The sequence below is a fragment of the Ailuropoda melanoleuca genome, chromosome 15 (genome assembly GCF_002007445.2).
Source record: "Ailuropoda melanoleuca isolate Jingjing chromosome 15, ASM200744v2, whole genome shotgun sequence".
NCBI classification, from domain to species: Eukaryota; Metazoa; Chordata; class Mammalia; order Carnivora; family Ursidae; genus Ailuropoda; species Ailuropoda melanoleuca.
The window spans coordinates 69787721-69808877 of record NC_048232.1 but is presented as its reverse complement, the minus strand read 5'-3'; the positions used below and the strand labels follow the sequence as shown (position 1 = coordinate 69808877).

Below are 21157 nucleotides of genomic sequence, written 5' to 3'. Positions count from 1 at the left end.
TGCTAAGTTGCCTGTACTGTTAGAAGCTGGCTTGTGCCCAGCAAGTTTCTGAAATTGACTCTTTCTTTTTTGGGTTGGGTTCTTTAGAGAATGCCCACCACTGGGATTTGTTCCTTTGCAATTCCTTGATAGGGGCAGATACATCTCTATTCTAGCCCATGACTTGTATCCCCTTCTTTTGCATCCAGGAATTTGGCAATTCACCACCATCCTCTTTACTCTGAAGTCCCTCCATGTGGCCTTCTTGTCATGAGCTTAAGATAACCCTGTGCCTGCTTTCTCTGGTCCAGCAAATTGTGGGGAGGAGAAATCTCTCCCATTTTTCCATAAGCAGCCACCATACCTCTTGCCCTCTCAGCTTCTCAGGTGCAAGTCCGATGCCAGTCTCCTGTGTCCCTCGGTTGTAGGGATACTTATCAATCTCCTCAAGTGATCCTGAAGACCCTTTCATTGGGCATGGGGCAGCAGGGCCTCCCTAGTGTATAGATTACACCTGGGGAGCGGGGGGACACATTTTCCTAATCCTCACAAAATTACCATACTTTCAGTGGTGGTCCCCATGGAAGATACCTGCATCCCACACCCCTGCCCCTTTGCAATGGGGATATGGGATTTATAGCACACTGGTCACATGCTCCAAAATATTTAAAGACTACTCTAGAATTTCCAATTCCTGACCACTTCATGCCCTCAAAGTAGGTGAGGTTTTAACTATTTCTTAACTACCCACTGCAAGATGGGCTCACTTTGGATATAGCAACTAGTGTCTTCATGAATGTTGAAATTGAGACAGCAAAAGTCCTTCCTATTTTAACAGCCTGTTGGAATAATAACCAACATTTATTAAATGCTCACTGGCTGTTGTTCTAACCAATTCACCTGCATTTAGTTGTTTAACCTTCATAACAATTTTATGATGAAGATAGTATTATAGTCCCCATATTATAGATGTGGAAGAGAGACACAGAGATTAAGCATCCTGGCCATGATCATATGGTTAATAAATGGATTATGAGGATTCATACTCAGAGAGTAATTTCATCACAGACATGGAGATTTGCACATTTGTTATGACAGTTTTTCCAGAAGGCAATAAAATTTGTTCTAGTAAAATAAGTATAACATGACAATGTCCCAAAAGCTAAAAATTGAGTGTCTTGAGGAAAAGGCATTATATGGCTAGGAATGGCCCTGATTAATTCTGAGTAGGGGAAATCAGAGAGAACTTCATGAAGGAAGTAGAATTTAGCCAGGCATTAGAGAATAAGTAGGGTTTTGAAACATGGACTGTAAGGGAAGAAGGACATTCTGGGAAATGAGAAAGTTATGGAAATGCCAAGGAAGGGTAGATGATCTATTTTGGTGGGAGGGTAGAGTATAGGGAGAATTAGTGGAAGGTGGGTAAGGGCATGTGGTGGGACAGAATATGTTTAATGACCTCTAACATGAGGCAAAAGCCATTGAGTTTTTACCATGCAGAGAGAAGTCATTAGAGGGTTTTGGCAGAAGAGGGTGTGACCTAACCTGCATCTTCGCAAGAATCCTTGGCACAAGGTGAAAAAAAGTGGAACAGCGGAGAGGTGATTTTTGCCTGAACTGGATGGTGAGAAGAGGGAGGAGGAAACAGGGGAACTCAGGACTTGGTAACTAACTCAACATAAAAACAGAGGCTGAAGAAAAAGTTAGAGATAGCAAGGTTTAAAAAAGTCATAGACTTGCTTGTGAATCTGTCAGCTGGTATAACTTTAGTAGGAAAGATCTTACCATTTTCCTAAATGTCAAATCCAACCACACAAAGTCTAAAAAAAGACTGTTTCAGATCAACATTGATACTGGGAGTGCAAATACCAAAGCATGCATTTTAAAAGAGTCTCTAGGCAAGTAAATGAAGGAAGGAAGGAAGGAAGGAAGGAAGGAAGGAAGGAAGGAAGGAAGGGAGGAAGTTTTTTTCCTTGTACGAAATCAATGAGCTCAATGATGTTTCTTAGTCAACCTGAGTCAATCTTCACATGAATATTCAGCCCCTCCCAGGAATGATTCCATTTAAAACCATAGTAGAGACTGATAGCTCAATAGTTAACAGAAATAAATCTCCTTATTCCAAGATGAATCAAAGGAACAGTGCTAGGACAATTCTGCTGGGTTGTTTTTTGGTGTTTTTTTTGTTTTGTTTTTTAACTCTGGTATTAACTGAGAAAGAAATCATTATCATCTCAATAGCTGAATTAATTAGCTTTCACTCTGAGATGGCAACACAATATTATCATTATATCACTTAAATATGGGTACATATACTGTATCTAAACTTATGCAAATCTATCCATACACATACCTCTGCCGCTATCTTGTGCATATTCAACAATGCTCAGAAAAGTCATTTGAAAATGAATGGAAAGGAAATTCACTGAGCAACAGAGACTCTCCCATAATGAACGATGAGTAGACGAGGGCTGGCATTGCCATCTGAGGAAGGTGTAGCACTAGGGGATTTCCTGTGGTGGGAGGAGAATGTCTATAATGGATCCTTCAAATATGCAGAATATTACACATCCTGTTTCTCTGCTTCTTTGTACAGATATAACTCACATATCATACCCTACTCTCAATGCATATATACATACGTGTGTGTGCACACACATGCACATACAAGGACACATGCATGTGCACACATCAGACTCCAGTGACTGACAATAACTACCCATTAGTTTCAAATCAATAAAATATTGGTTGTTTAAATTTTTTCAGGGTCTTGGGATGCCTGTGTGGCTCAGTGGGTTAAGCATCAGACTCTTGATTTCTGCTCAGGTCATGATCTCAGAGTTCTCAGATCAAGCCCGGTGTCAGGCTCCGTGCTCAGCAGGGAGTCCACTTGAGATTTTCTCCCTCTCCCTCTGGCCCTCCCCTGCTTGCTCTCTTTCTCTCTCTCTCTCTCAAATAAATAAATAAATAAATAAATAAATCCTAAAAAAAAAAAACTTTCGGGGTCTCCATACTTCTTAAACAGCAATGAATGCACAAAGCTGAATAACTAGTGATCTTTACATTCATTATAAACTCAATAGAATCAGACTTTAGGTCTATCTCAACACATTGTCAAATAAAAAGGACTCCACCACCCACTTAAAAAGAACTTACTTTGTATCAGGCACTAAGTACTTTGCATATGGTGATTCATTTAATATTCATATCAATCCTATGAAGTAGATTCCATTATCTCCCTCCTACAGCTAAGGAGACTGAGTTACACAGAGATGAAACATTTTGCTCAAGGTCTCACAGATAATAAATGGTGGAGCTTTGATTTGAACCCTGATAGGCTCAGTTCCAAACTCTATGCTCTCTTTTATTTTTTTAAGATTTTATTTTATTTATTCGACAGAGATAGAGACAGCCAGCGAGAGAGGGAACACAACAAGGGGAGTGGGAGAGGAAGAAGCAGGCTCCCAGTGGAGGAGCCCGATGTGGGGCTCGATCCCGGAACGCCGGGATCACGCCCTGAGCCGAAGCAAGACGCTTAATGACTGAGCCACCCAGGCGCCCCCCAAACTCTATGCTCTTAATCAGTACATTAGGCTGTCCTTCTAGTAAGGAGCTTACATTGTTAAACATCATCTGTAGACATTAATCTTTTCAAAACTTGATTACAGACTCCTGATCACCTGGCAGAGCTGTTTCAAACTAATATTTTCGGAAAAGCAACCCTCAAACTTCTGAGATGAAGTTGATGAAAATTACTATTTTTTAAGCTTTCACTTTAATTAGAATTAGTTGACACAAGTGTTATATTAGTTTCAGGTGTACAATATAGTGAGTGATTCAACACTTCCATACAACACCTGGTGCTCATCTTAAGTCCACTCCCTAATTCCCATCCCCTGTTTCACTCATCCCCCCAACCACTTTCCCTCTGGTGACCACCAGTTTGTTCTCTATGAGTCTATTTCTTGGTTTCTCTATTTATTCATCTCTCCCTCTCTCTCTTTTCCCTTTGATCATTTGTTTTGTTTCTTAAATTCCACATGAGTGAAATTATAGGGTATTTGTCTTTCTCTAACTTATTTTGCTTAGCATAATACTCTCTAGCTCCAGCCATGTTGTGCAAATGGCAAGATTTCATTCTTTTTATAGCTGAGTAATATTCCATTGTATATGTATACTGCATCTTTTTTATCCATTCATCTACCAATGGACACTTGGGCTGCTTCCATCTCTTGACTATTGTAAATAATGCTGCTATAAACATAGGGGTGCATGTATCCCTTTGAATTAGTGTTTTAGTATTCTTTAGGTAAATACCCAGTAGGGCAATAAGTGAATCACAGGGTAGTTCTATTTTCAACTTTTTGAGGAACCTCCATACTGTTTTCCACAGTGGCTGCACCAGTTTGCATTCCCACCAACAGTACAAGAGGGTCCCATTTTCTCCACATTTCTCACCAACACCAGTTGTTACTTCTGATGAAAATTATTATTGACTATTTAGTGCCTGCTAATAATTTTGAGTTTTCCCCTCTTTGACCTACTGGAGAGCCACAGACAGACAAAAAAAAATTTCACCTGACTTTTCCAACCCTTTTACCAACTATAATCCCTATTGATTTTTTTTTTCTTAAATACATTTTAAAAGAACTGACTTTGAACTATTTTGGGACGTTGGCTAACATCCTTTCAAAGTAGACAAATCTACAAACAATTTAGTAGTCAAAGGGCATTCATCGAGCTTCTATACTCCCTTCTGTCAAAAAATACCACAAAATAAGAGAAAAGTTCATGGAAACAGCATAGTCTTTAAGAGTTAGAATACAAATCCTTCAGTGTATCAGAAATGTTGATGAAACTCTGGAAATTAGGAAACAGAGTAAATTTATGAAAAACATTGCCCAAAACAGGTGCAGAGAATGCAGGATTAGAAGCAATGGAAGAAACTCCAAGTTCAGATACAAGATGTAAGCCAGGAGTTGGCTAACTACAACATGCAGGGCAAATTCTACCCTCTGCTGCTTATTTCTGCATGATCTGCAACCTAAGAGAGGCTTTTACATGTTTAGTGAGTGAAAAAAAGTCAATGGAAAATTATTTTGTGGTATGTAAAAGTTGTATGACATTCACATTTTAGTGTCCTTAAATAAAGTTTTATTGCAACACAGCCACACTCACTCATTTACATGCACATCTGTTTTCACACTACAATGGCAGTCAAATACTTGTGACAGAGACCCTAATAGCTACAAAACCTAAAATATTAACTATCTGACCCTTTACAAAAAGTTTGCCGTCCATCTAAGCCATGGAGAACGGTGTATTTGCATGCAGTCTTAAGCAATAAATATAAACCAGAGTGGAAAGGCAATGCTCAGGAGGAATGGGGAGTCCCCATGCCTAGAAGATAAGGACCAAAACGTTCTATCCAACCACACATCTTGTCCTTCCTCCAGATCTAAAAGCAGGCTGCACAAACACAAACAGCATCTCAGAGGGGTGAACAGGGAACCTTAGAGGCTACTTAACAAAACCGTTCTCCTTTCTAAAGTCACTAGAGAATTGCGTTTGTGAGAGTTTGCCTGGTAGGCAACTCTCAGTCTATTCCTACTTTCACCTTAACTTATTAATACAAGGTTCAGGGTCAAAGTATAAGACATTGCAAGGTAAGTTCCCACAAATACAATTCTTTAATTATATATTCTAATGCTCATATGTATCACAATTAGAAATGAAGATACTTAGATGACTCATTCTTTATTTTTAAAAGTGATATGAGTAGTGGTTGTCATTTCTATGTGTGAAAGGGGCTGACAACCCTACTTAGTTATTAAGAAGATGGTCTATTTTGTACACAAGTGAGTATTGTTCAATAATTTTTAGTTGTCTCCTGTTTTTGTAAAGTATGTTGGTAGAGAACACTAGGAGATCATTCTGTCAAACAACCAATGGGTTTGGATTCCCATCACCTAGATTTTGTTTGTTTTTCTCTTTGTTGGTGTGTTTTTTCCCTAAACACAGAACAAACTTTTTTTTTTTAAGATTTTATTTTTATTTATTCGACAGAGAGACAGCCAGCGAGAGAGGGAACACAAGCAGGGGGAGTGGGAGAGGAAGAAGCAGGCTCATAGCAGAAGAGCCTGATGTGGGGCTCGATCCCATAACGCCGGGATCACGCCCTGAGCTGAAGGCAGAGGCCCAACCGCTGTGCCACCCAGGCGCCCCCAGAACCAACATTTAAAACATTCATTTTCCTTGCATATGCTTTAATGCTGTCTTTGGAAAGTCATTGACAGAAGGATACAAGGAAAGACAGCACAGAGAATAAAGTATAGCTCAGGATTCCTGACGATTTGACAACAAGTCTACTCCACTCTTTCATAGCTGTGAGACCTGGACAATTTTCTGAGTGTTGGTATCTTTATTTGCAAAAGGGAGATGATAATACCATCTACTGGAAGCCATTGTAAGGATAAATGAAATAAACAGTCTATGGAGGGAATTGCTCTGCCCATAACAGAGAGTCATTACCTTCCCCAATTGTTTGAGTCCATTAATGTGTATTTTTTCAATAACTTTAGCAATGGTAATATGAAAGGATAATTTATTGAGTGATTCATGTATGCTTTGTTCTTTTTCCTACTGGTTTTTTTTTTGAGGGTTATCCTTTTCTTCCTACCCCACCCCCTTTATTTTTTTTTTTTGCTTTTCTTTACCATCTCAAGAGAGTAGCCATTTTTCTAGATTCACTTGATAAAACAAAAGCTAAAGTTGTCCATCTCTAAAAAGCGATAAGTCTCACATAGGGCTTTGTTTTCAACCCCTCATTGAAAGGGTTATACTGGGTCATTCAAAGATGATGGAGGTGGATGTCAACGCTTTTAGATTGGGAAAATGAGGGGAGGGGTAAAAAAGATGCTCTGCGTGAGCTTGATTTTACAGGTCTTTCAGAGCCATTCAGACTCCCAGGTGGGCAAACTCCCAGGAGCTGGAGGCTTAGGCAAACTAGAGGGTTTTTAGTCACTACTTTCATGTTTACATATTGCTTATATATTTAGTTTAAACATTTTTTCTTGTTTAAATGTAATTTTTACTGTCTTAGGTTTGTCTTGCATCATTGCTATATATTTCTTTGAAACTTCAATTTTTACCCACTGGAAATCATCCTTTTACCATTTAATTTTTCTGTATGTTCTTTTTAATACTATTTCATTGCTTCTATATTTTTTTATCTTTTTTTTTTTTTGGTCTTACTGTTTTCCCTTTTTGTCTATTTTAGGTCAGTTATATAAACTGTTTCCCTGCTTTGCTTTAAAATGGTGACTAAGAGAGCTGGAATTTTGTCTGTTTTGTTCACCACTGCATCTCCTAGGCTTAGAATAGTGCCTGGCATATGGTTGGTACCTAATAATAGTTGCTGGATAAAGAACTGAATTAATGAACTCAAACTCTCAGGAGCTGGAGGCTTACTTAATTAATAGGAAGAGAGATAGTTTTGAAGACTGCATATGATCAAAGTTTGGGAGGCTGGATGAACAGAAGAATAACAACAATAAAATAATAAGAATTCACTAACAAAGCGGCAATAATAATGCTTATTGAGCATTCAAGTGTGCCAGGCATAGAGCTAGATGTTTCAAAAAACAATGTCTGATTTTTTTCTTCACAACTATTCAATGATAATAGGAAAAATAATGGACATTTTTTGACGGTTCACCATAGGCAAGTACTATGTTAATTGCTTTACACACATTATCTTATTTAATCCTCCCACCAAACCCTAGGTACCTACCTCAAAGGGTGGTCCTGAAGATTAAATGAGTTATTACAGGTAAAGTCCCAGATAAAGCCTGCACATAATAGTCGTTAGATATATCTTATCTATCAGCAGCATCACCATCATTCCTCCTCATCTTTATTACTATCCAACATTACTATCGTCATGTTATAGGAGAAAAGTCTGAAGCCCAGGCACATTCAGTAACTTGAAACACCTGGGAAGAGAATCAGCGGTGGGGGAAGGGGGTGTTGAAATCTGGGTTGTCTGTCATCAGAATCTGATTCCTCTTGTGATTTTTATAACACTTATTACAAGAGGCTTCCAATGCAGTGAAATAGTTTAAGCCTTACCCCCTTGCATCCCACTCTAAGATAATTTGACCAATAGAATTCAGTAGGATCATTATCAGATATTATAAAATCAGACCTCAAAATCAAATAGGATTTGAGGAAGTTTATGTGGGAGTCAGGGCACCTCAGCACTGACCCATAAACAAAGGGCCCATTGGAAACATTCTGCATCTACTCCACAAACCAGAATAGTTTCAACAACTATGGAGTCTTTTCTAAGACTTCAGAACCAAGTCAGAATATGTTCAAAAGGACAAGAGGTCACCCATTTACTCATAAAATGCCTTTTAAGAATTCTACCATTCTCTTGTTGATAGGTGAAGGCTCTCCCAGCCTGGAGATGGATGTGACTGACATTGACCTATTTGGAAATGCGGCCATTTGAAATTGCGAGTCAAATGCAGATCAGTTTTGCTAGTTGAAGCTTGAAGTTTGAATCAAAATTCATCCACACTTGAGCACATTTTCATACGCACCGCTGAGAAGCGAGAGAAAAGAAAGCTCTTGATGTAATCTGGTGCCGAGCAAACGGCAGTCGCTGTCAGTGCGATATGCTTGTGTTCTTACAATTATTACTTTTAAAAATGTATTGAAATTTCTCTGATTGATGCCATAAATGTCGACAATAAAACATTCATTAAAATTAAAATTTTTCTAACAGAAACAGATATGAGACCAATGAAATCAGGATGTTTAACCATGATCATTGTTTTGTTTTTAAGTTTTAAAAAATTTTCTTGTGTGTGTGTGTGTGTATGTGTGTGAATGTGTGTCTGTGTGTAAGTATCACAGGTCTGACAGACCCGCAGTGAGGTCCCAAAGCAAAAGAGCTGCCAGGACCTTTACATATAAAATTAAGTTAATTCTACAAAGACCCTGTGAAATAGATATTACCCTTTTTCGTAGTGTGGGGGCTCAGAGAAGCAAAATATTCCTTAAACTAAGAATTGGCTGGCTGGATATCCATGGCACCTATTTCTACTCTAGTGTATGTTCTCTATTGTAAAGGCAGGAAAATTGGACATAATCTTTCCCAGACTCCCTTGCAGCTAACATTGTGGATATGATTTAAGCTCTGCAGGACAGATAACCTTGTAAGACTGCTGTTTCTGCCGGCAAGCAGGGCTCTGGAATTGTGCTGTGGCAGCACCTTGGTTTCCAGGTGCTAGCTTCAAGGGCATTGAAAGGCAAGACACAGGACATCCCTCATGTGTCTGTTAGATTTAGCTGGCAGCCATTGCTTTAGAGCCAGTAACTATGGTGGAGGCAACTTTCCCATGCTTAGGTGGCAGCTAAGGTGGTGTCCTTCTGGAGCCAACAGCTCTGTGTTCACTTCCTGTTTCCCCATCTTCTTGACCGTAGCAGCTCCCTGGAAGCCCACCTCTGCAGTGTGACCCTAGCATCTTCTTGGAGACTCAGCATCAAACCTGCTCCTCTGCCCTTCCAACTTCTCCTGTATTAATTCCTAACTGCTTGAAATTTTGGTTTCTGTTTTATTTCACTGAACTCTGCCCAATATATTAAGTGACATGCTTACTCAGCCAAGAATGACAGTCTAGATTCAATGCATGCCTGTGAAACACCAAAGTCCGCACACTTCCTTTGACGGAAAGCTACAGAGTTAAGATTCATTTTGAATCTGGTAAGCACAGATATCCGAGGGGTGTGGATGGGGGACCCAGTTGGCCAAGCTGTTAGGCCTGCCTGGCATGGGGTACCAGTTCTTTCCTTTGTACTCTACCCTGTGCTCTGAACCTTCTCCCTATTCACTAAGCTAGGGTAATTTTCATTTGTTTCCTCAAGAGGACATATACAAAGCACAAAGGAGCTGATTATTGGCTTTTTAGTCACCAAAGCCTAAGCCTCAAGATCCCAGACACTAAATTTCCCCAAGTTGGGGGAGATAGACAAATAAAGAGAAAGTGAAAAGAGCCAAGACGTGTTAAGTGCATGAGAAGGCGCTGAGCTCTGTCCTTCCCTCCTTCATGCCCAGACTGCACCCTGGGACGCATGTATTGAAAGATGATAGAAACGTCACGTCATTCGGGAATCCTAGGACAGAAAAGTTCTTGTGTCCTTTCCTGGAGACACCTGGAGAGACACCTGGGGTTGCCTGCCCTCAGGGTGGCATAAGAGCGATGAAATGGTCTCTCTGGGCAGCCAGGCAGGCTAGCACCACACTGGAGGAACATCGGGAACCCACGCACCTGAGCCGCGGGACAGCAGGCAGGCCAGACAGGAAGGAGAAGTGTGCTCAAGGCCCCAGAAGAAGCCTCAGAGACCCTTCCCACTGGCCACTGAAGACCAGAGAGAATAACGCCCAGCAGATGCTGTGCTGTGTTAACAGAGCTCCACCCGCAGCGCCCAACCCCTCCGTGACGCTGCACACCCATGAAATTTAGACAAAACCCCAGAGAAAGGTGGGGTGAGTAGAATAATCCTGAACTGAATGACATAGAGTTTCCATGAATTCAGTCCAGCTACACAATTCAATCCAGCTACACAAAATGAGTTTACGTGTCTCATATCCATGCCCTGAGTGTTGTACTCTCTTGCTACCCAGCTTCCAGTTAATTCTCACACTCACCCTCCAGACTCATTGGTCTAGAACAGGGTCAGCAAACTACAGCTAGGCCTATGGGCCATATTCAGCCTACTGCCTGTTGTTGTTGTTGTGGGTTTTTTTTTTTTTTTAATTTCCTTGCCTATTTTTGTACGTTAAATAAAGCCACGGCTCTGCCCCTTCCTGATGTGGGTGTGTTTGCGGAGTTGAGTAATCACAACAGAAACCGCTATGGTGCAAAGCCTGAAATATTTACTCTCTCTTCACAGAAAAAAACACTGCCAACCCCTGATGTGGAACACAGGCTCTTGTTGGCTCCATCTCAACTTCTCCCTGCACTCTGGTCCTTTTGCTTCCACCATGGGGGCAAAGTCTCAAGTCAGAATCAATGAAAAAGCTCCTCCTTTCTCTGCTCTTAAAAATTATATTTATACCCACATCCAGCTTTTCCTTCCTGAATTACCCCCCAGGATGGTTCTCTCTTGAGCACTTTTCTGTTCCCTTGTGTCCTATGATCCTGCACTTTCCTAGGCCCCTCCCATCTCTGGCTTCCTTCTATATCCTTTAGGGGCGACTCTTTCCCTGCTTGCTTTAAAAGTTAATGCTCTGGGGGGTTGTCCTAGACACACTGGTTTCACTCCAGTCACCCCGGATATCCCAGATTCTTTTCAGGAGGACCAGGTTTCACCAAGTGTTCACCTGTAAGAAGGTGAGAAGGACCAGATTACTGACTTCAGGGGTTTATTCCCTTGGCCCAGACAATACCAATACTTTGTCCATTGGTTTAGTCAATATTAGCCTTGAGCAAATAGCTCAAAGAGTAGAATGATCACTCAGTAGGCAAGGATTAAAGGACAGGGTAGTCTAGTGGTTAACCCCTGAGGCTCTGGAGTTAGACTATAAGCTGTAGATTTGAAGCTCTACCCTAATTAGCTTAAGTTCATTAACCTCCTGTGTTGCACTTTTTTCATCTGTAAAATGGGAATGAAGTATTAGAACTAGTAAGTTTACTACTGAGGTATAATAAATACATCACATAATAAAGTCTTATTCTCCTTGATCTCAGTTTTAAAAGAGATGAGTTCAACAGTTCCTCTTTCTTTTAAAAAACAACGGGGGCTCCTGGATGGTGCCGGATTCTTAAGTTTGACTTAGGTCATGATCTCAGGGCTGTGGGATCAAGTCCCATGTCAGGCTCTGTGCTGGGCGTGGAGCCTGCTTGGGGTCTATCTCTCTCTCCTTCTCTCACTCTCTCTCTTTACCCTTCCCCCTGCTCGCTTTCTCTCTCCCCAAAACAAACAAAAAACCCATAATCCATAAATTTTTTTAACCATATGTGAGGTTGTAAATAGACAACAGTTTACTTCTATATAAGCGAAATACACTAAAAGGGTTTTCCTAGAGATTTATAGCAAGTAGGAGTGGAGGAAGAGAAAATGAGAAGTTATCTGGAAAAAGGGAAGAATCCAGTCTGAGGGATGTCAACAACCAATACAGTAAAACCTCAAGGAGAAAACGGCCAACCAGAGATGCTTACCTTTGCACCCCTCACAGGTCAGCGCATTGTAATGGTATCCAGATGCTCTGTCTCCACAAACAACACACAATTCATCCCCTTTTATTCTCCCTGCTGACACACCCATTCGGGCCTTTTTTGTTACAGGAATGTCTGCTACCTCAATCTCTCCCTGGTAGAGAGTCTCCGCTGGCATTCGCCTGAGTTCATATATTCCAGGAGAATACCACTCCTCAGGCTGCTGGGGGTAGAAACCCAGGTTGGAATAATAGGATGACGAGGAAATCTGTGGTTGAACTTGTGGAAACGGAACATTGTTGTATTGTGGGTATGGTTCCACTTCTAGATTCTGTCCCAAAGGTCCTGCTGCTTGCTCTGTTAGGACACCTGAACAAGAGTAACAAAACTGAATTAATGTGTAAGAAAAGACCAAAATCCAACGATATAAAAATTGACATTTTTACAGCCAAAAAAAAAAAAAACCCTGTAAAAAGGGTTTAATGGTGAATTACAAGCTCAGAAAAATATCTGCAACATAAAGGACAGACCAAAGACTCATATTGTGGATAGGAAAAGAGCGCTTGCAAACCAATAAGAAAAATTACAACCTCATGGAAAAAAAAGGATAGAGGATATGAATGGGCAGTTTTTAGAAATACAAACGCAAAGTGTTTTATAAACATACAAAAATGTACTCACCTTTATCAACAATTAAATTTAAATTTAAACCGCAACATAAAATATGACCATTTTCATCCTCAAATGAGTAAAGGTTAAAAATGCTAGACAGAACACTCTTAGAAAAGCAACCGTTCTCAGAGGACAATTTTTCAATATCTTTCAGCATTTGAAAATCAAATACTCTTTTAACCCAGCAATTAGATTGCAAGGAAATTTACTTTAGAGATAGGCATGTATCTGTGTGAAAGGCTTCTGTAAAGATGTCCATGTGTAGGAACATCTGTAAAAACTATAAATCAGGAACAATTTATCCATCAATAGGAGTCTGGTTAAATAAATTACATTATGTCCACGCACTGAAATACTATGTAGATATGAAACAATGATTCACATCTATATGTACTGATAAAGAAAGGTTTCTATTATATGATGCTATTTGAAAATATTAAATTATAGAATAATGTATATATGTATGCGGGTATTAAAAGAACTGTGTGTGTGTGCACACGTGCGTGTGCAAGGCAAATTTCTCCATGATACAAAAGAAACTGGATGATGGTGACTGGAAAGTGAGATTGTTGCATTGTTTTCTGGGGTGGGAGGTTGCACAGTTTTTATGCTGTTTGTAACCTTACCATGTAGATTAGTATCTTAATCATGATAAAACAAAGAAGGAGCTTTTAAAGAAAAAAGAATGCAGTGCCTGGAATTGTGAGTGTGGTTCAAATCCCAGTCCTATTACTTATTTTCTGTGTGCATCTTGGCAATTTATTTAATGTCTTTAGGGATCAAATTTCTCTTCATGAAACAGGAAATAATAGCTACCTCATTAGGTTAATGTAAGAATTAAACAAGGTAATGCATGCCAAGCACTTTCTAAATGTTTGGCATGCAAGGAGTGCCTGATCAATTACAGTTGCTATTAAAATAGTAATTATTATTATTCCTACTGCCATTATTACAAAATGAGCCTTTAATCTATAAAACCTCTAGGTATTAGAAAGCTATCAGGTTGTGAAAATGCTTTTATTTCCTAGAGACACAAACAATGACTCTTTAGAAAATAAAAATATTTAGGGGCTCCTGGGTGACACAGTCGTTAAGCGTCTGCCTTCGGCTTAGGGCGTGATCCCAGAGTCCTGGGATAGAGCCCCGCATCAGGCTCCCTGCTCCACTGGGAAGCCTGCTTCTTCCTCTCCCACTCCCCTTGCTTGTGTTCCCTCTCTTGCTGGCTGTCTCTCTCTCTGTCAAATAAATAAATTAAATCCTTAAAATAAAAAAAAGGAAAGAAAAATATTTAAACTATGCAAAACACTAAAAAATTTAATGAACAAAAATAAGACCTAGGAGAGTATACAAATGTGTCTGATTCTTCAAAGCATAGTCAGGCAACGCTAGACCGAAATTCCAACTCCACCTCCAATGAACAGCGGGACTTTGGGCAAATTACTGGAACTACGGATGAACCCCAGTTTTGGTGGCAGCAAGCCTGGGGTGAAAATATCTATATCAAGCGTTCTGCTGAGGATTGAATGCAATAATACATATTCACAGTTTCTCATCTGAAACCTTGGGGTCGCATGTGTTTTAGAATTAGGAATTGATTGTTTGTGTTTTAGAGCACAATGTTATTTCTTCCCGCGTGGTCTGGGACAGAACTCAGAATCAAACACAGCAGACTTTTCCATGGTGAAATGTATAAATATTCATACGACACAGAATAAATAAAGGCCATAAATATCCTCGCATCCATTCAGGTCAGGTTTTGCCACCAGAGAAGTTTGCGTCAAACTTTGGATAAAACGTTTAGTGTTTAGAACTTTGGAATTTCGACCTGTCAGTTAGGGACTGTGGATCTACACATCTGTCCATTTGCAGTGCCCCCGAAATGGTTGTGGTTGTTATTGTTGCTACCACTGCTGTCAGAAAACTCTTAGAGACTCCGTCCTAGTGCCAGGTACTTGTGCATTTTCAACTCTTTCTCACAAAATCTTCAGAGGTGGGTAACATTCATATCCTCGTTTACAAAGGAGTAGCCTGAGGCACAGAGAAGTGAGGCAACTTTACTCCTACATAGCTATGTAGCTGAGATTTGAACTTTGACAGTCGGACTTCAAAGCTATGTGCTGAATCACTCCTCTCTGAGATCATTTCAGATACGTGATGCTTTAAAGCATAAAAGTAAGTGGTTTTCTCTTCCTCCCTCTGTTCTTTAGTCGGGGAGTCCCTTCAATGCCTCTGCTTGCAAGTATGCTGCTACCAGGTGTGTGAGGTTCCACATGATCCTACCTTTTCTCTTCCGCTCTTTCTCACGTTTTGACTTCTCTAATCCTCAAATGTGCATTGTTGCGTCCAGACTCTGCTCCGTTGCTTCCTGAGCCTGGAACCTTAGCCATTTGCTCACAGAGATTCATCTCACTATTCTCCCCTTGCCTATCTCTAAATTTCCTTTGAAGTATTGTTTCTCTTGGGAAGTCTTCCCTGATTCTAGGTCCCCGGGCATCCCGAATCTCGTTACATGGTCCCTACCTATCCTCCCTGGGCTGCCCTTTGCTCCTCCGTAAAGAAAAGACTTCATGCTAGATGACTTACAATTCTTCTTCATATCTAAAATCTCCATAAATATATGACTAATAGACTCCAGGCATGACAATTCAGGGCTCTTGCACAATGGCAAAGTGGAATACACGCTCATCAAAAGTTTGTTGAAAAGAATGCTTTCTGCATTGATCCAGAAAAAGATTGTTGAAGCACAAAGTATACACTATCTGGGCAGAAATTAACTTCCTGTCTTTTATGCCTGACTTCTCCATATAAAACCAGCATCGAGTCAGTATATCTGACAGACATAGTTTTCGCAATGGTGCTTTGTCTTATTTCCACAAAAGGGAAGAATATGAAAAAATATGATTACAGCAAAAAGAAGAGATAAAATATAAGCAAAATCCTGATCTATTTCATAACCACATATGACTAAAATTTGTGGAGTGAATAGGTTTAAAAAGAATTGAAAAGCATTAAAAACATTAGTTTCACTTACACTTATTGCTGGATTTTATTCCCCAACTGATCTTACCCCATCAATTACCTGTTCCCACCCCTGGCCCCGGACTCTCTCTGCCGCACATACAGCAAGGTGAAGCAACTTCCTGGAGGTCAATTAGTGACAAAATCTGGATTTTACAAAATCCAGGGAAATGTGTAATTTTTTTCTCCTCACGTGACAATTCCCAGATCTCAAAGCATTGTTTCAATAAAATTGGCATTCTTGTAATCAACAGACACAATGTAGTCCCAACTGAAGTCAGATCATGGTACCAATATCATATCGGTCTTTGGAATCATTTCAAGCAAAATGGAAAGCTTTCGCAAAGACACTGATAGTATTACATGCAAACAAGAAAACATGGTAAGAATATGAGAACAGCACATAATATTATTAAGTAAGGCTTCTATCCTCAGAGCACACCTTCCTGTAGTACCTCAGTGTCCCCACCAAATCTCCACAGCATGCAGGCAACTTGTAATAAAAAACCCAGCCTGGTCAACATCACCCAACATAGTGGAATCAGAACAACTTCCATCATGAACTATGAGACTTTGAACGACTGCCTAACATTTTTCTGTTTTAATTTCTTCTGTAAAATGGGACTCTTCAGCCTTGCTATCTCCTAAGGTAGTTCTGAATATAAAATAAAGTAGTTGAGAAAAGGTTTTGATAAGTTGAATGCCATAAAAAGACATGTTTCCTAAAGAACCTAGCAAAATCCTGATTTTAATAGTTAAATGATAGTTAATTAGTGATTATTAACACTTAGTCTGTTTTGATAACATGAGTTATAGGATACTTCTTTCATTTATAAATAATACTGAACACTTGCTATTTTCCAGACAGTGTGCTAGGCTCTGAGGATACAGTAGTGAACAAGACAGATGGACTACAGATACAAAAGGCCCCAGTCATTCTCTATACACATAAGCATGTGTTTTGGGGGGTGGACAGGGGGAGAGATATCAAGAGCTGGGACAAAGACAAGCAAACAAATACAGAGCCCATGCAGGGCTCACTCTCACAACCCAGGTACCATGACCTGAGCCAAAATCAAGAGTTGGGCAATTAACCAATGAGCCACCCAGGCACCCCTAGGAAGAGCTTTTATTTATTTTTTTTAAGATTTTATTTATTTATTTGACAGAGAGAGAGCACAAGCAGGGGAGAGGGAGAAGCATGCTCCCCACTGAGCAGGGAGCCCAATGCGGGGCTCAATCACAGGACCCTGGGATCATGACCTGAGCTGAAGGCAGTTGCTGAACCAACTGAGCCACCCAGGGGGCCCTAGGAAGAGCTTTTAAATGGGAACACATGATTGGAAGGATACCTGGGGAGTCTGAGACCCCCTCCAAAGGAAAGCAAAATTCTTCTGGGCAGAGAGTATCTAGCATTCAGTAGTTTCTCTAAAGGAGTACCAACTAAGGGAACTTTCTGAGGTGATGGAAATGTTCTATACCACCAATATGGTAGCCACTAACCATATGAGAATGTGGAACACTTGAAATGTGGCTAGCGATATTGCAAAACGGAGTTTGAAGTTTTAATTTTAAATAGTTAAAATTAAAAATTACACAGCCACATGTGGCTAGTGACTACTATATTAAACAGTACAGCTCCAGGGAGTTTGTGATCAGAATCCCTGTGTACCCAAATGCGAGAATCAGGTTCCTGGAGTAATGAAGGCACTCTCCCATGATCTCACAGTTCGTTTCTGATGAGCGTGGCAAGGGTTTACATAATATCAATTTTTTTGCCCCTGGCACAATGCTGACCATAGTAAATGTTTCATGACTGTTTGTTAAAATGTTTCATGAATGGAAAAACTGCTTTCTCCGCCTTCCTTTATTTCCTAATCCATAGTTTCTTTTTTTTTTTTTTAAAGATTTATTTATTTATTTATTTGACAGAGAGAGATAGCCAGCGAGAGAGGGAACACAAGCAGGGGGAGTGGGAGAGGAAGAAGCAGACTTAGTGGAGGAGACTGATGTGGGGCTTGATCCCACAACGCTGGGATCACACCCTGAGCCGAAGGCAGACGCCCAACCGCTGCACTACCCAGGCACCGCTAATCCATGGTTTCTTAACTAGGTGATATGGCTTCATTTGTAAGCTGTTTGCCATTCCTGCCCTTTTGATGTTGGTGCCCTTCCCTGGCTTGCCAGCTGACCACCTCCTCTGTGAGGCCTGTCCTAGCTCCCCTTGGTTGATCTCACCTACTCTCTGTCCACACCCCTACTACAGCACATAGAAGCATATACAATTGTTTGGTCTGTTGGCAGACTTGTCTTCCAGGCTAAAGTTGGAGTGGTATGACATACTGGTTACAAGGGCCCTGCTGCATAGACAAATCTGGATTAAATTCATCTGCAACTTGCTAGATGAATGAACTTGGCAAAGACGCTGAACTTCTTTAAGCTTCTCTTCCTTCCTCTATAATGTGGAATAATATAGTACCTGGTGAGAGGTTGTAGTACAGATAAGCTAAGGCAAAGAATGTAAACTGCACAGTGCTGGGCACAGCATGAACATTCAATGCATTTTTTTTATTGTTGCGGTTAGCCTGTGAACTCTTTGGGGAATATATTAGGTTATACTCCCCCCCCCGTTTTTTTTTTTTTTTTCCCATGCCTGGAGCCTTACACAAAGCCTGACAACAGTGTGCTTAATAAATGTCTGTTAAATCAAAATGATGGGAAAATTTGCTTCTCTTGCCTTTCAACTAATTTCCTAAATACAGTGTCAGTCACTTTTAAACACCATATTTAAATTAAATAGTATGCTGCTAAGTCTACGATCAAAAATAGGTTCAAAATTATAATTATTGTAAAAATGATTAGAGCTTCTCTTTTAACTGAAAATTTAAAAGGTAAGATTCTATTTTGAAAAAAATATTAAAATAGACAATATTACATTATATGGTCTATGTTTTAATTTTAATCTACATTTTACTTCAGAGAAAACAGTCTAAACCTGAAGCTGAACTCTTTACTCGTCTGATTTTCCATCGATTTGGAAGAAATCTGCTATGAAACTAGTTCAGTAAATCAGGGTTTCTCAACCTCTTTTTATTTTTCTCGCCACAACCCATAGTTTGAAATACATTTTATAACATAACTCCGGTATACACTTAAACATATGTAGAAGTAACTGAAACAAGATTTCCATGAAATGACACTTATCCTTACTTCTTAAAGTGCACTCTGACATTTCTATTCTACTCTATTCTATTCTATTCTAGTTTTCAATGGTGGTCATAAGCCACAAATAGACTTCATGACCCACTGGGATCTGAGACATGCCATTTTTAAAACTCTGTATTAAGTAAAGTACTTCGAAGTGTTTTTTCAAGTGTCTACAGGCATTAATGTTAGAATTGCCTAGTGTTTAACTTGAAAAAATCTTGCTAATTTTACATAATATTTAATGAAGAATTTTAGAGAAAACATACTTAGATTTTTATCTCAATAAGATACTCACCGGCCTTGAATCCTCAAAAATCACCCCACCCCAACTTCTCACCCCAGTCTTCTGGTTCTGACTGAGGCATCTTTGACAGAGATCTGTCTCTAAAATCTCAAACAAAAGCCCCCCCACTTCCTCCGTCCGGTTGCAGAAGTTCGGCCAAGAGCACCTGTGAACAGTGTCTTACCTTTATCAGGCTTCATGCTCATCATGTCCATGATAAATCCTGATGATGTGTGCCTATGGCAAGGACTACTTTGAACTGGATTTTCTAACCCCTGAAACTGCATTACCATTCTTAGCTTACTCACAGCAACTGAAAATGAGACCAGGTAAGGAGCAAAGAGGCCAGAGGTTGTATGGTTTACTGATTAACTTCATTACAGAGCAGAATATTTGTAAATGTTTATGAGAAAAGTCCTCGATGCCAAGTTGCCTAGTAAGCTGGAAACCAGTCTCTTAGCTAAATATTTTTGGGGAGCACTTTCCAGTTTTAGAACTTAATATGTAGAGTAGATTTATGTTCAGTGGCTCTAAAAGTGGATTTGGGTCAAGTGTCATACTCTGTGTCTTGACATTTGTTCCTATCAAAAGGCTACAGAATAACATAATTTTGTTATGTCAGGAAGCATTAGAGCATAATGCTTAATGATATAAGGCCAAATGATCTGGGTTTATAACTAATGTTAGAGGAATTGTATACCCCCCTCCAAATTGGTATGTTGAAGTTCTAACCCCCAGACCTCAGCATGTGACATATTTGGAGAGAGGGTTTTTATAAAGGTAATCAAGTTAAAATGAGGTCGTGAGGGTGATCCCTAATCCCATATAACTGGTGTCCTTATACAAATGGGAAATGGAGACACTGAGACAGACAGACATAAAGAGAAGACGATATAAAGAGATAAGGGAAAAGGCAGTTATCTACAAGCAAGGAGGGATCCAGGAATAGACACGTCCCCCACAGATTTCAGAAGGAATCAACCCGCTAACCCCTTGATTTTGGACTTCTAGCCTCAAGAACAGTGAAACAGTCCATCTCTGTTCTTTAAACCACCCCATCTGGTCCTTCATCACCACCTCCTTAGCAAACTAATATATCCAGACTCCCTTGGTACTCACTAGCCCTGTGGACATGGACAAATTCCTGAACCATTTCTTCACCTGTAAAATGGGCTGATAACCATACAACTTCATAGAGTTACTGTAAGCATTAAATAAGATAATATTTATAAAATGCTTAGTACAGTAGATGGCTACCCACCATCATTACATTGATGTTATGATTATGCGGCTTTGGACTGAGGTTGTAGGGTGGCTTGCTTACTGAGTAGGAATGATTTCTGCAGCATAACCTGTGGATATCAAGCTTGTGACTGTTGGTTATTTTTTGGAAGAGGAGGCTTTAGAATAGGATTCAGTAGGCCCAGGGTTAAGCTCACACTTAATGCAACCAGACGCCCTGTATAACCTTAGGCCAGTCTCTCAGCTTCTGTGGGCCTCATTTGTCTACATCAACAGATGGTAAAACATAGATAACAACTCTTGCCCTACTTCCCTCATGGATATGTTATGAAGATAAAAACACAATAAATACGAAAGCAGTTTGAAAGGCAAAAGTGATCTATATAAACGCAATCATCATAGCCAAGTCATTTCTACAGCATTCACACGTTTACAAGTGGTTCCATAAGCATTACATCATTTGATCCTACTTGCGTCCTTTGAGGAAGGCATTATTTATGATGCCCCCTCTCTTCTACCGTATTTTACA

The 21157-nt window shown here is 39.9% G+C and overlaps 1 protein-coding gene across 5 annotated transcripts in view; it reads right to left on the bottom strand.

The window, feature by feature from the left end:
• Nucleotides 1-21157, bottom strand: part of NR1H4 (nuclear receptor subfamily 1 group H member 4) — a 65829-nt gene that overhangs the window by 22066 nt on the left and 22606 nt on the right. For 3 of the 5 annotated variants that reach the window (XM_002928483.4, XM_011236361.3, XM_011236362.3), the window contains exon 5: nt 12210-12575. In XM_002928483.4, the coding sequence (XP_002928529.1) occupies nt 12210-12575 (366 nt within the window). Of the gene's footprint in view, nt 1-12209; nt 12576-19570; nt 19680-21157 lie in introns of those variants that run through there. The other 2 variants (XM_011236363.3, XM_002928484.4) reach the window with 1 other exon arrangement.